This window comes from Pithys albifrons, chromosome 10 (genome assembly GCF_047495875.1).
Source record: "Pithys albifrons albifrons isolate INPA30051 chromosome 10, PitAlb_v1, whole genome shotgun sequence".
Classification (NCBI taxonomy): Eukaryota; Metazoa; Chordata; class Aves; order Passeriformes; family Thamnophilidae; genus Pithys; species Pithys albifrons.
In genome coordinates this window covers 12211591-12226985 of record NC_092467.1, presented here as the reverse complement: position 1 = coordinate 12226985, position 15395 = coordinate 12211591, and the positions used below count along the sequence as shown (strand labels likewise).

Genomic DNA, 15395 nt, shown 5'->3' with positions numbered 1-15395 from the left:
TTCTTTTGAATTCAGACCAGAAGTATGCAATTCTTCATGTACCTAAACAGTTGGCTATTTTGCTCCCCAAAAAACCTGTTGCAGAATAAATAATCTCAATGCATTTCAGGGGTGGATTACTGTATGATAGAGGAAAGTAATGGTAACACCAAGGCGACACAGCACAGAGAAAACAAACATTATTTTTGCAGACATGAACAGTTATTTTTTATTACTTTTAGTGAAATTATAGTCTCACTAAAAGTAGACTGCTTCGGATTACTTTGTGTGGGGAGAGATTAACAGCAGTCTTAAATCAGCTGAAAAAATAGGGAATTCTAGACAAATGGTGTAATGATTGCATATTCTTAAAATAAATAAGAAGATCTCAGATTCCAGATAGCATCAACAATCAAAAGCTATTTCTTCAAGTTTCTTTTTAAAAGAGAATTGGTATCAAACAGCATGTGTTTACTGAAAGTTTATGAAAAAGTAGTTTGCAAATACCCTGATCATTTGACATGAGTTAAGAATTGGAGGTACTGCCTTGTACAAACCCATTGACTGCCTAAAAAGTAATTCCTTCTCCAGCATCATCTCATTTCTTTTGCACAGATTCCCTTGCAACAGAGGATACTGCCGTATGCACACCTTTGCAGGGCAATCTCTTATAAAATTATCTCATACAGATAAGTGAAATGAATGATTATACCAGCATGACATGGACAAAGCCATTCCCAAAATAAGCAATTCGATCAAAGTGAAGCAGTTGGGCAAACTTACAGGAACCAGTTTCCAAAACCATTTGGTAGGAGACTTCAGAGGAAGCAGTAGGAAAAAAGAATAAAAGCAAAAAGCAAAGGAAAAAAAGGAAAATTTTATCAGATTTCATAAATCACTTTTACAAAGCAATTTTCCTTAACATTCTCAGTTTTTTTATAAAAGTGAATTGTAATTTAATGGTAAGCATTAGCGCACTGTAACCTCTGCATATCCAGCTAATTAGCAGCAATAACACTGGATAAATATGTCTGCACTCTTTGTAGATCAACATTATAATTTTCCCATATGAACAGATAAGATTGTCAGATCAATGCAGTTTTATGAAATGCTTTCCACACTTCTAATTGTGCTCTACATATGCAATCCGACCCAGGAATTCATTTGAGACTTGGTATCTCAAGTATCAGAATGAACTCCAGCAGCACACATGGGAAGCAGGGGAGATAAAGCAATGAAAAAAAGGGATAAACACACTGTGGTACAGTACAACCAACTGCAGGGAAGCTTGGGTTAGTTACTTCAAGCCAAACAATAACATTCAACAACATTTTTAAACAATCATATGACAGTTTTCAGAACAACAAGAGGTACAGGCAGTTGTATTTTTGCAAGGACAAATCACATTTTAGCATCAGCTGCATGATGCGCAATGACCTGAAATGTAGATGGAGTTTTGACTGCTGGCAGAAAAACGATCAGAACTGATACTTACAACTCTAAACTCATATGTGATCAAAAAATACTAATCCAAACCACACTAAAGTAATTGATTTTTTAATAGCTCTATACACGAATCTGGCATAATAACTTTATTATTAAGAATAAAAATACTGTGTATTAGTGCTATAAATACACACAGAAAACTTCATCACTCTATGCATTTCATTTTAGAAAAATAAAAATCAAAGCCATTACCAAAGTGCAGGGAAAAATTTACTTTTTTTAAAATGAAGATAAATATTTTCTGTGAATGGTGAAAATGTAGTTTTAAAACTACCATGGAAAAAACTGCTATGGACCCTTATTATTTTAAGTAGTTGTTAAACTTTTAAAACAATTGCAGTAACTACATAAAGTTTTTATGCAAAAAAGCCATTGTGCACTTAATGGTGTCCATTAGTAACAGGGTATTCTCAGCATTCTTCTCCATTTAACTGGATTGTTGCAGTGGAAAATCCCACAGGCACTTAGAAATTAACTATGAGATGCATGTTCACAGGTGGCTCCGGACATTTGTGTCACACCTGACTAAAGCACTTTCCATAGGGTTCAGTTTCTCTTTATATCACTGAACTATAATCAAAGTATGGAATAACATGTGAATCTGAAAACAAATTATCTTAATTTTCAAATGCAATCAGGAATTCCAAGCCGTATCATGAACCAAGGTTTAGATTTGGCTGAGAACAGACCTAGGCTGCCTATTATTCTGCTTAACACTGATAGGAACATTCTTCTTGGATTTATCAAGATCAAGTGTATTTCAGTCCTGGACTCAAAAAGTCCACCAATATCTATTTAATGATAGGCTGAAGAACCACTCTTTGGAAAAAAGCAAACATTTGTTTCAATTCCAAAAACTAACTCACTGTAACAATAAGTGAACTCAAAACTAATGATCCAATATATATTTTTATTTATCACTTCATTGAAACTAAGGTTGAGATGACTACGATTCAAGAGGGTGAAATACTTAAGATAATCAAGTTTAAATTCAAATATACCCTAAGATTTATAAATATACATTTTGTAAAGCCACTTAAATGAAAAGAGATAAAGAAAAACTGAATTCTCTCGGACAACATAATGAGAATTCAATGGCTGTTGAACTGCCACTTTAGATCAGCAAGAATAAACTTCTCTTTCCCCTGGAAATTCATAAAAATCAGTCACTATAAATTAAACTAAGCAGACAATCCTGGCTGACTTCTTCCAATGTTTAAAACAACACCACAACCAAAATCAAATCACACAAAACAAAAACTGAAAGGATAAAACAGTTCCTCAAGTTGAGGGCTCACTGTTTTATATGGAGACTTTTTATTCTCCCAGCAAAGTTTTAAACTATGATAATTTTAATTCATCCTATGGTGCCAAAACACGGTAGTCATGCTTTCATTAAATACTTGCTTCTTCTGTCTTCCTTGCTCCATCATTTGTGTTCATGCAGCTGTGCATTAATCAAGAAGCTGATTCTGCTCCAAATTTCTCTTCTTGACAGGTTAGCTTTTGCCAGCAGTGTGGATTTATGAATCATTAAATTGAAAGTGGGAACTACAGCATTAGTGTTTTACCTTCACACAAAAAGTTGCACTGTTTAAACTAATTTTAAAAGCTTTTGAAGAATACAGGTACTTGATGAATACTCTTACATCTGTTTCTCTCATAGGATTTGCACATACTTGTCTTAAACCTGTCAGGACTGATACAGTCTAAATCACAGAAGCAGACGAAAACATGACAGGTTTTTGAGAAAGCTCCACCTATGGTGAAAGTCAGTAGTTTAACCAGTGCAACTGTACAGTCACTACATATTACTCAATGGAAGCCTGAAAACCAAAGCTATTTACTACAAAGCTTGAAATCCTAATTGTGAAAAAAGATACAGAGACTCTACCAGAACCGATGGGGTTACCACAAATCACCAGTGGATCAAGATCCAGAGGACTACCTGGAACTTAAAATCAAACACACTCCTTCCTCTCATCTTCTACAGACAGGTGTGACACAAGTGAAAGAAAACAAAAGCAACCCCATGACCTGTTAGCACTGTTTTTATCTATCCAAGAATAGGGCAACTGTTGCAAGATTTTGTTTTTTGGCAAATGCATTTGTACCTTGAGCCAACAGAACTGGGCTCTGACTGTGTCACAGCTTCACCATTCAAATGGAAACACCAAAAAACATACACCATTTTCATGTAAATTTGTTATTCCACTGAATCAATTTATAGCATCAGTTACAGACTACACAAGTCTTTCAACAACTGATTCAAGAATGCTGATGTTGAAGATAAATTATAAACTAAAAATTTTATCATTTTACTCCTAATATGAAATGCAAGCTATAAGTGAGAAGAAATATTACTGAATTCTAACAAATACAGATAATTTTTTGGCATTGCTCTGATAATAATCTTCTCTTTGATATATGTTTTCATACTAACTAAGACTCTCATGCACTGTGGATTTTAAAAATTATTCTCATCTTTCCAAGTGACCTAAAAAACACAGAAAATGTCCAACTATTATTTTCAGGAGACCATGGATTATCTCCCTACCCTCTGTTTACCTTGTTTTGTTTAAATTTGAGAAATGAACTAGTCAAAGACATCTTATTCTCCAAATTTCTAAGCTACTATGACTATTGAACACAGTTTAAATTTTCCATATGAGGGTATTTGCATCAGAGTCACACTGTCATTGTAAAACCCACTGTTTTCTTTTGCTGAGTCACATCCTAATTGGCTTTCACTGTCATTCCTTATGTTTAAAAACACCCCACAAATACAAGGATATTCACCACATTCATGTTTTTGATGCTGAACATCTAATCCTAGCCTGGTAACCCACAACTCCTTCAGAGTAGCATTGAAAAGGAGAGAGCAGCTTCCATGAAAACAGCCCAGGATGAGAGGGAGGATCACAGCCCTGCAATAGCCTGGAAATCTGTTCTGCATTCAGGTGCAGGTTTGGATAACATCAAAGAGAGTTCAAACTGATTACCAATTCCCCAGTAATAATTACATCTCAGTAAATGATCTTGTTCTGAGGCCAGCAATTTTACATACTCTAGATCTGTATGCTATCCCTCTGTATTTGTGTGGGGATATAATGCTACCTCATTAACTGAGCTTCGCAAACAAAAGAAAAAAAATCCTGTTAATAAGAAAGAAAATCAAACATAATCTGTTTTTACTGTATATATAATAAAACCCGTCATCAACCAGTAGTTTGGATCATAGCCAGAGAAATGCTTCCCATGATGTCACACACAGAGCTCTCATTTGAGATTCAAGCAACACACAAGCAAAAAAACCCCCATTAAAATCTATGAATAAAATATGCTATTTTTTTATGAGATATAACTGCAGTTTTAATTGATTCAAAAGTATCCCATTAACCTTAAAAAATTCCTTATCACTAATGTAACAGACATTTCTCTGCTATCAAACATTTATTTGTCAAAAAGGATAACTGGGAATAAAAAGTACAATTCTATTAGTTTTACTTTTAAATGGATATTTTCATGGAAATGATAAAACTAATAGCAAAATGAATACTACAAGTTTGCTTTTTTTAACAAGCAGTTAAAAGTTCAATATCTTCAAAGGTATATTTACATACTATAGGCAAGTAGTTTTTGTTTACAGATAAATGCTTGTTCTAGTTTAAAACATTTAAACTCCTACACCTACCTTCTGACCTCCTGCAGATTCTGCACTGTGATGCTCTTTTAGTTTCTGTTCCTGTTCCATGATGTCTTTCAAATGTTCATTTACCTAGAGACAAAATAGTTCATTCAGGTCTGAGAAACAAGTCATAGAAATCATAAGTTTTCAAAAGGTCTATAAATCACAACCACTGAGTTAAGTAAAAAGATAAAACAACAATTTGAGAGTATAGCCCTGAAGCAAAATCAGAAAATGTCAGTCTCAGATGCAGTCCAGGGTCAGTACTTGTCAGCTTTACATTGTATAAACTAACCTGCCCTTATTAGGCTCAATCACATTTGATTAACATTGTATCCTTGTTACTTGATTTGATTATGCAGTGAAGGTAGATCACTTCAAACAAGATATGTTCAAATACAAACAGAATACCTTTGGGTTTAAGTCATGATAAATTATACACTGAAATGACAACTTTTAAGGAGGCAGAAATTGACCCTCGAGCAGCCATCGTGGCATCTCAACATGAAGATGACTACTGAGTTGTCATATGCAATGTATTTCACAATATTTAGACTTTCCATGTATTTGGTTCACACATGTTTAAGGTATTTCTGCAAACTTTGCTTTTTATTGTCCATAAACAGCAGATGAAGGAACAGCCTGTATCAGCCACAGCCCTGATATACCCACATCCACACCTGTTCTACACTCCCATCTAATGGAATCACAGAGCCCACAAGGAAGCTCAGCTTCCTTTCCCAGCACTGGTACCTTGTTTATCCAGTACATCACAGCATCCTCAATGTCATAAGGTACATCTGTGGCTTGGAGGAAGGTTGAATACTGCTGAGTGCAGGCAATAACTTTCTCCACACTGACCATCTCTACAGTGTATGCCATCATAAGGGTGTCGATCATGGCCAAGTGAGCGCTCTGCAACAACAATCAGCAACACCTAATTAGTTCGCAAATCAAAGGATCACTTTTTTATGTATGAACATAGACACATATACAAAAAGGCCAAAACAATCATTGCTACAAGCTTCCTGTCTGGCTGTCAACTTTTGGTAAATGAAAACAAACATGAGAGCGCAAATTAAAATAACTTCTGTTAAAAAAATTAACACAAAAATTAAAGAATGGAAAGTGAAAAGAAGCAAATCTAACAATTCAAATATCACATCACCTTTAAGAGAGATGAAGAGATCTTTTAAATTTGCCCCTACAGCGAAAACAAACCCCCCTGCCTGACCAATGTTATTGGTACTGGAAACAAAAGCTGAGACTGCCTGCTAAACAACCTTCACATCATGAAAATGCAGCATTAATATGTGAAGGTTTATCTATATTTAAAGTCATAATCCAGGAAGAAGACATGATTATACTAATCTTTAGCCGAAAACCAAACATGAGAGAAAAATAGATTTTTTTCTTCTTGTATATTAACTATATTCTGCAGATGCAGCTATGTATGCTCAACCAGGTTTAAAATAAGCATGTACTGATAAATAAATTACAGCTTCTGTTAAAAGATGAGGTACATTTCTCCTGGTGTTATGTATTGAAAGACAGTGGCTATTTCACAGTTTGCAATACTTGAAAATATAGAAACAACTCCCCCTCCCCTTCAAAACAACCCCAAGAGAATACCCAAACACAGCAATAGCAAAAAAAAAAAAAAAAAGGATGACAATTAGGATTTACATTAGATTTTCTGAACGAATAACGAAATGATTGTAGTTTGTAGAGGCAGTGTCTACAGCCACACAGATTTCCTTCTGCTTCATGATAAGAAAAACAGAAACAGCTGAGCATTAAGCAAGATTTCCCATGGATCAGAACAATTTCCAAAGACAACATTTTTGAAAACATTGATTTTAAACACGGCTCATAATGCAAACAAAGATCCCCAACACTTGTTAACACCCTCACTTCAAAATTTTAAAAAACATTCATATAAACCTCTCACAAGGTAGCTGTGACAGGCATGGTAACAGCAATGAACAACATGAGTCACACAGCAATATGCTATCTAATCATCACAGTTAAGGTAGTCCATGCACATCATTTATTCCAGAATTTCCAGCAGGAAAAAGATGGACCAATCCAGACTTAGTGCTGCCCTAAGTATTTGTGTCACCAATGAGAGCAGTGATGCTGACCTCAGAAGCAGACAGCAACACATATCCATTTTTTTAATGTAGTTTAGTTGCTTTGTTTGACAAAAAAGGCAAACTACAATTCCTTTATCTACTAAAGACATTCACAAAACTGTTCCCAACAGCCAGCCTTCCTGGGATCAGCTTATTTGCTTTGGCCCCTGGATGTGGCCCAAGAGCCCTGTCTGTCCCAGACTCCACCCGTGCTCCCGGTGGCAGCACAGCCACGCTGGGAACCAGCACCTCCTCACCCACCACCACTGAGGGAGTCATCCAGAACCAACTCCTTTCACCACCATTATTGTGCCTTGTGAGTTTATTTAGACTCTTAGGAACAAATACTGATATAAGCTCTTAGGTGAATGAAGGAAAGTGCTGGGGAGCTGAATTCTTGCCACTCAAAGAACTTGAGGAAAAGAGTATTGCCCATATCCAGCCTCCTGAGGAGCCTACACTCCAGTGGAGGGACACCCAGGGGGCACAAGCCACTCCATTATTGGCCCAGAAATGCAGAAAAAACTACAAATCAGGTATCACAGTAACTACTAGTACAGTCCCCCAAAATCTTGTGAGGGATTGCAGAGCCTGGGTCAGCCATACAAATCCATGCAATTCTGGCAGGAGTTTCCAGCTCAGGTTGCAGAAGGGTAGCTTAGCATACGGAACACGCAGGAAAGAAGGGAAGATTTGGATAATCTCTGACATCCAGGGGTCATTGACCTAATAATCTTTCCCTGCTACCTTTTTCTTACTTTGAATGGCTCCTGGGTTAAAACCTTGTACTATTTTCAGAACCTCCCCCAAAAATAAAAGGGAGATATTAAAACAGCAAGAAAATGCTGGGTTTGCCTTTTAGGAGGAGGTAGTGAAGGAAAAAAAAAAAAAAAGAGATGTTTTCCAGCCAGACATAAGAATGGCTTCATATAGACTCTGCTGGGAGTCATCTGTGCTGATCCAGAACTGCTCCCACTGCCTGCTGCAGAGGGGATTGTTTTCATCCCCTGTCTGCACATTGGACACTGCCTTCCCTGAGGTCTGACAACCAAGGAAGCTTCTGCAAGATGCTGCGGAAGCAGCAGCATCTTCTTCCCCAAGTGTTGCTCCATGACTAGTTCACTGGGTACTGTGTCTCTGCTCTGAGCCCAGTCTGCAGGAAAAGTTACCACTGGAAACTCTCCCAGAGGGCATTCAGTGCCCTTCACCCCCGATGCTGGATCATCAGCTCCTCTGGAAAACTTGATCACACCCCAGTGGAGAGCGAAAGCCACCAAAGTGTTGCTAGAACTGCCAAAATGCTCAATACATTATAAATGCATTAGGAAAAATAGATTATTTACATTTAGTTAGCTGAATCACATTTTCTATGTTTCTAGCAAATCATTAATGAACTGCAAACTACTTAAGCAAACAGAGGGAACAATGAAGGGAATGACCTTAGATAACACTTTGTACTATCAAAAGCAAGTGTAATAAACTCTCACTCAACACTGACTCAATCCGTGTCACAAACTTTATTTTAAATAGACAATCAAATGCAAGCATCCTCTCAGAAGTGACTTTGAGTTATTTTCTTTAGAATCCAGGCAAAACACTCAGAAGATTCTTAGAAAACAGTAATTTATAAATAAAAAAAAGAGTATTATCCTGAGAAACAAACAACAAAATTGCTACTTTTTTCAGTTAGCAAAAATCAAACTTCTGTTTTTCTAAATAGTTTATTTACTAATACAAATATTTAAAACGAGTAACATATATGGATTTATTCCTCCAGAAAATTACAAGCAACCAAATAATTTGTCCCTAATATAGTTTGCTTATTTTGGTTTGTTTGTTTTGTTGGAGTTTTTTTTTCATAAAGGAGGTACAGAAAGAATAAGTACTTAAGTCTAAATACAGCTCTACTGGTTTTCTTCTACCTATTCTGTAAACAGTCAGATAAGGTGCATTCTTTTGCATCTGCTGATCCACTATGCTCAATGAGGAAGAATAAATTAAAACCTGCCCTACAAAAATAGTGTCATACTGTTCCAAATACAGGCTTTGTCAGCATAACTGCTAAAGTTCTCTAAAAAAATTTTTAAGAAATTCTGTTGATTTGCCTTTCTCACTGAACAGCTTATTTTAGGTACAGCTAAAAAAAATCAAGAGCGACAGTTCACTTTTACTCGTCAGATCTGTAATTATAAGTGAATTACATAAGGAAGCAGCTTTTCATATCTGAGGGAGAAACAGAAACCAGTCAGAGGTGGGCAGAGATGAGGATCACCACTCAGCTGTGTCCTCTTTCTCCAGACAAGCCTGCAAGACAATGCCTGAAGGAAGTGCCCAGGAGCTGCTGACAGCTGGTAACAAGACAGCAAGTTAAATATTGGTATTTGCTCTGAGGTGGCAGAATTCTGATACACACCATAAAAAACCCAGGCAGGATTTCATGCTGTCCCATACCTCCCACACCCAGAACTGCAGCAAGGCATACATGAGTAAAGACCACAGACTTATGGAACATGCTGTTCTGGAGGGGGATCCACAAGGCCAATTCCTGGCCCGGCACAGGACCATGTCCGAGAGCCACGCCAAGAGCCTGAGAGTGCGATCCAGACACTTCCTGAGCTCTGCCAGGTTTGATGCTGTGACCACTGCTCTGGGCTGCCTGTTCAGTACCCAACCACCCTCTGGGTGAAGAACTTTTTTATAATATCCATCCTAAACCTTCCCTGACACAACTTCAGGCCATTCCCTTGGCTCCTGTCACTGGTCCCCACAGAGCAGAGATCAGTGCCTGTCTCTCCTGTTCCCCTCACAGGGAAGTTGTAACTGCAATGGGTTCTCCCCTCAGCCTCCTCTTCTCCAGGCTGAACAAACCAAGTGCCCTCAGCTGCTCCTCACACGCTTCCCCTCATCACCCTTCATCATCTTTCTTGCCCTCCTTTGGATACTCTCTAAGGGCTTAATAGCTTTCTTATATTGAAGTGACCAAAATTTCACACACAAAAAAATTAAAGGAATAATTTTAAAAATCGGTAACTTCTTAAATTAGAGAAGAGAATAAAAGAATGTTAGAGAAATATCTAAATAAAACCCCCCAACCCAACAAGAATAACACAGCAGCAGTGAACAACATACACTTATCACATAAGTGTTATGCAGAGATTTGGTTTAAGCCAATTCAAAAAAACTTTCATTCTTTGATCATTTCACTACAATGGTGCAAAGCACTAAAGTCTTAAATAGAACATGACAATATATTAAAAAAATACAAAATGCTGGATTCTTAGAGGAACTTTATTTTCTAAGACACAAATGTGGTTTTGAATTGCCCAGCTACAGCCTGCACAGAACACAAGAGTTTTAACTTACTAATCTTCACAATCTCATGTAAATACTAGTTAGTTTCTGCCCTGTAATGTGGGTTCCACAGCTTTTCTTTGTGCTGCTGAATACTTCAATAAGAAGCTTACTGAACTGTAGAAGAAAAATTACTCTGAGCATGACTGCTATTGCTTTCCCTGTCTGTCTAATGTTTGATTGCAGAGCTTCCTTCACATCCCTTGAAGAACTGAAAAAAATTTCATTAAAAAGTGTACTAAGCAAAAGGTGCATATGATACTGCACACAGTGATACTTACGGGTAAATATCACAAATTACAGACAGCTCCTATATGGTTACCTACTGCTAAGGATATTCTCATATCCCATTAAATTATATTCAGGTCAGAAGTTCTCTTATTACCCACTTCTTTAAGAAAAAAAAAGACAAACCCATTTCCCACTACAGTGCTTGACGAAAGAGGCAGAAAGAAAAAAGTATATAATTGTTACCCCCACACTATAAATAAATAAATAAACAACTCTTTCCTGGAATCTTTTTGTTTCAATCAAAGTCCTCTAATCTCACTATGCTTTGGAGAAGAGATCTGATCTTTAACAGAATATGACTTTTGAAAACAGAAATATATACTTCTGTTCTTACTCAAGTTGGTTGCGCTTTGAGAATTTTTTGCAAGAATTTTGTGAAGGAATTTAGTCATATTTTAAAAAAAAGACTCTTTACACTGTGGTTCTCACTTACACAACAAATACATATATTTGTAGCTAAATTCCCTGAAGATTTTCCCTGGACTAGATCAGGCACTTGAGCAAATAACAAATGAGATCAGCTCTTTACATTTAACTGGGAGAACTTCTATATCACCACTTTATCAGTAGTTATGCACATAACCAACCGTTTCTATCTTCTGAAAACAGAGGTTCAGCTTCAGATCCTTCTCACACTACAGTAAAAAACAGTAATTGCAAGGGCTTGATGAAACTTACTCTGATTATCAAGAATATATACCGAATAACCAGCATAGGACATGTACTTAAGGAGAACAGACAGGTAAAAACCAAGTTGCTGGTATCTAGAGTACAAGACACAAAGCAACAATAGGCAAGTAAGGGATTCCACACGCAGGTAGGGTGTGCCAAGAGGACTGTGGGGATCCCCTTCCACACCACTCCAGCCACGTCTCTGAATCCTTCTGCTTTCTTGCAGACTCTGAGCACAGCACAGTCTGAGCGGGCTGGGGAGCTTTAACCCTCTGACCTCCTTAACCAGAGACCTTTGCCCAGATAATCCAAGACTCAAATGAATCCACCAGCATCAAGAGATATCTCAATTCCACGTCTCAGCTAGGAGTGGAAAATTGTAGAATTCCAGCTCAGGGAAAGCATAGGCCAAGGCTTGATACTGCAGGAGGTGAGGAAGGAATTCATAAACAGTGCCAGTAAGTGATAAGTCTATAACAAATCTCAAAGCTATTGCTTCATTTCACCACCATTTATACGGCAAACTGAAGACAATTCTTGATACTATAAAGGGAACAAGCTGTAAAGTATTTCAATCAACAAAATGGAGTAGTCTGAGGTCGTCAGTTCTGCTCTGTTTGATGTTTTTGGATGCAGTTCTTCCCTTGTCTCACACAGTACTACTTATGGCAAAGCACAATCCTAAAATAACCCCAGTTGTCTAGTTAGGCTTGTCCTGCGAGTGAATGATCATGTGGAATTACCTCCTTGCTGCACTGTCATGAAGAACAAGTGCTTGACTCTGAGAAGATGCTTATTCAGCAAAAATGGGCATTACTGAGTCATGCTAAGCACATCAAGGCAGGTTCTGCAAGGCAGAGGGAATGGTTTTTACTTTCAGTATTTTTAGAACTTTCTGTATTTGGTTAACTTTTGGAATCTAGCAATCTCTTATATGAATACTTATATTAAAAATTCATTATTTGACTGACTATACACATCTGACACAGGAAATGTAATTCACTTCTATAACAGGGATTTGTTAAGTACATGTTCTTGCTGAGTTAATCATTTTGATAGCAGTTTTAAGTTCTACCTAAGGCTTCCTCACTATGCTTGTTAGGGAACTTAATAATTTGATCTATTGACTCAATCCTAACTAAATACCTGACAAAGATTCCCAGATTCTTTTTCTGGATCACATAACCAAGTGAGACCTTGACCTACTCGAGGTCACAGTGAAACAGAATACCTGCACAACACACACTGGAATCAAGAGCCTGCAAATGATGTTCATCACATCATTTTAATTTTAAGGTATTTTATAGTTTCACACAACCTACTTTGATACTTTTTTAAATACACTTAACAACTACAAGCTGCCTGTATCTCATTTACTGGAAGAATCAAGTGTGTAATGGCACTTCAGTGCCTTTCTGCTAAGTATCCCATGTTTGAAAAGACAAAACACTTGCAGTTGGTAACTTAAACTAAACCAAGAAATTAATGGAGGATAACTGATAACAAGACAGTTATACATGTTTAGACAGGTAAATAGCACAAACCTCAGATTTCCCAGAGGATTCAGCTTTTGCAGATCATTCAAGATTTTGCTAGGTCATACTGTCAAATTCCATCCAGATAAACCAATCTCTTACCAGAATTACTTACGTGCACTGCCTCCTTGCTCTTACATTCTAGATATTTAAACCACGAACAAGCAGTAATTATATAAAATACAACCTGAATTTCTTTTGTCACAACAAGCTTCACCACTCTTTGAAGAACACAGGAGTGGGAAAAAGAAAAACAAGGCTTTGTCTTATCCATACGTAAATAAAAAGTAGTTCCTTCTTCCTGACTCACTCATACCTGCATAGTAATGAGATTAAAAACACTGGTTTAACTTCTCTGGCAGCTTAGCTAAAACACCTGCAGGGGCAGTTATCACCAGAAGTATCAAAGCAGGTCCACCTCAGAACATCTGCCAGAGGAACACAGGAGTGCTGGAGAACTCCCACTGCCTCATGAAGCAGCAGGAGCAGTGACAAGCCAAGTCAGAGTTCTACAGAATTCCAGGTGAAGAGTTCAGACAGGTGATGTGCTGAAGTACGTAAGAGAGTTAGAAAGGCAAAGAGAAGAAGAGACAGAGGTGCTCAAATAAAATATTTTTGTAGGGGTGGGATACTAATTCATGGAGATGAGAGTGCAGAAGGAAACAGAGGCATGTCTTCTCCAGTGCCTGACTCAGCCTGGCACTTGGCTGCAGCTACAAGTCCCACTGACAAAGCCCCCCAGAGCCACTGCTTGCACATTATCAGAGCAAACCGGTTTTGAAACTTGACAACACACACTTCTAGTTAACCCCTGTGACATTTAAATATTGATAAGCATTTTTGAATGGCTGCTTTTGTAGCTCAGGTAACTGATATAATATGCTCTCTGACTAATCTGCATTTTGGTTTTGCCTTTTTCTTGATATCAAACTAATTAATTCTTCACCCTTTAGCTCACAATCCTTATAAGGTTTAAAGACTTGAATGAATGCAAAAGACCCATCTCATACAAGGCACACAACAAACTCGAAACTACAACAATTATTCATTAAAAATTTGCCTAAAGTAATACAGAGGACGATATTTTACATAACTCTCAACATTTAATGCATTTCTACTGCCCAGTGGCTCTTCTGCACATAATACTAAGGAGAGCTAGAGGAAAAATGGTGCTTTGGTTGCAGTGGTGTATAGTTCAATATACTGGTTTGTTCAATCACTCTGTTTCACACAACAGAAACTGGAAGGTTGACTAAATCATTGCAATTTAGAATGAGTTTCAGTTTGAGACAGATAATATTTGAAAAACTAAACTGAGAAAAGTAGAAACACTTAGACCAACCCTCTTCCCAAAGCAGGTCCAACTAGCTCAGGTTTCTCAAGGACTTCTCCAGTCAAATTTCTAATATCAGCAATGATGGAGACTCCACAACTGCTCTGGGCAACCACCTCAAGTCTTCCATCCTGTTAGCTGGTATCCTTCTAGGAACATAATCCCAGCCTCATGGTAAACATTTGGCTAAACTAAAATATAGAGAAAGGCTCTGTAGCTCTCAATTGCTTCAAATACGGAGCTCTCAATAACAATGTTTGCACAAAGCTTCTCTTTTTTTGTCTTTAAAAAAAGAAAAAAGTAAACACAGAACACTTCTTTCCTACAAAAGGAGAGAGAAAGTTAGCTATGGTTCTTTTCCTCATTTCTCAAAGCAAAAAAGGATCAAAGTGGGGCCAAATTATCCATGGAAACCTCCAACTAAATTCCACACAGGTTTGGGATTGGCCTTCCAAGGCTGTTTTTAACGCCTACATTCTACTCAGTTTCCTCAGGAAATGTGTCTCCAGCTGGAACTCATGTGAGACATTTGCCAAAACACCAAAGTGGAAATACAAACTTAATTTCTCAGGGAAGGCATTTTAAGAACAACTTTTAACTACAAACAAGAGATTTGGAGTGTTTTTCTGCAAAACTCATTTTTGTTTTTGAGAGTGACCACCATTCTTGGTCCAAATTTGAAATTTTACCATATGTGGAGGAAACGTGTCTCATTCAGCATCTTGGGTAAAACAAAAAAATTTACTATTGAAGACAATGCCTCTGACATATAAGCATCTAAGACCCAGGGACAACCTTATTCTATCACATGGCAAATATCACCATAATTTTATTAAGCTGCTGCTGAAGAACCTATGAAAAGTTTCTGTGGTTTTTGTTAAACTGCTGATATATGAAAATCTACT

The 15395-nt window shown here is 37.3% G+C and overlaps 1 protein-coding gene across 4 annotated transcripts in view; it reads right to left on the bottom strand.

Moving 5' to 3' along the window:
- CAMSAP2 (calmodulin regulated spectrin associated protein family member 2) overlaps positions 1 to 15395 on the bottom strand; it is a 77871-nt gene that overhangs the window by 33371 nt on the left and 29105 nt on the right. For 2 of the 4 annotated variants that reach the window (XM_071565273.1, XM_071565274.1), the window contains exons 3-5: positions 5927 to 6088; positions 5180 to 5263; positions 763 to 795 (exon numbers count right to left, since the gene is read on the bottom strand). In XM_071565273.1, coding sequence (XP_071421374.1) covers positions 763 to 795; positions 5180 to 5263; positions 5927 to 6088 — 279 coding nt within the window. The remainder of the gene's footprint in view (positions 1 to 762; positions 796 to 5179; positions 5264 to 5926; positions 6089 to 15395) is intronic. The other 2 variants (XM_071565275.1, XM_071565276.1) reach the window with 1 other exon arrangement.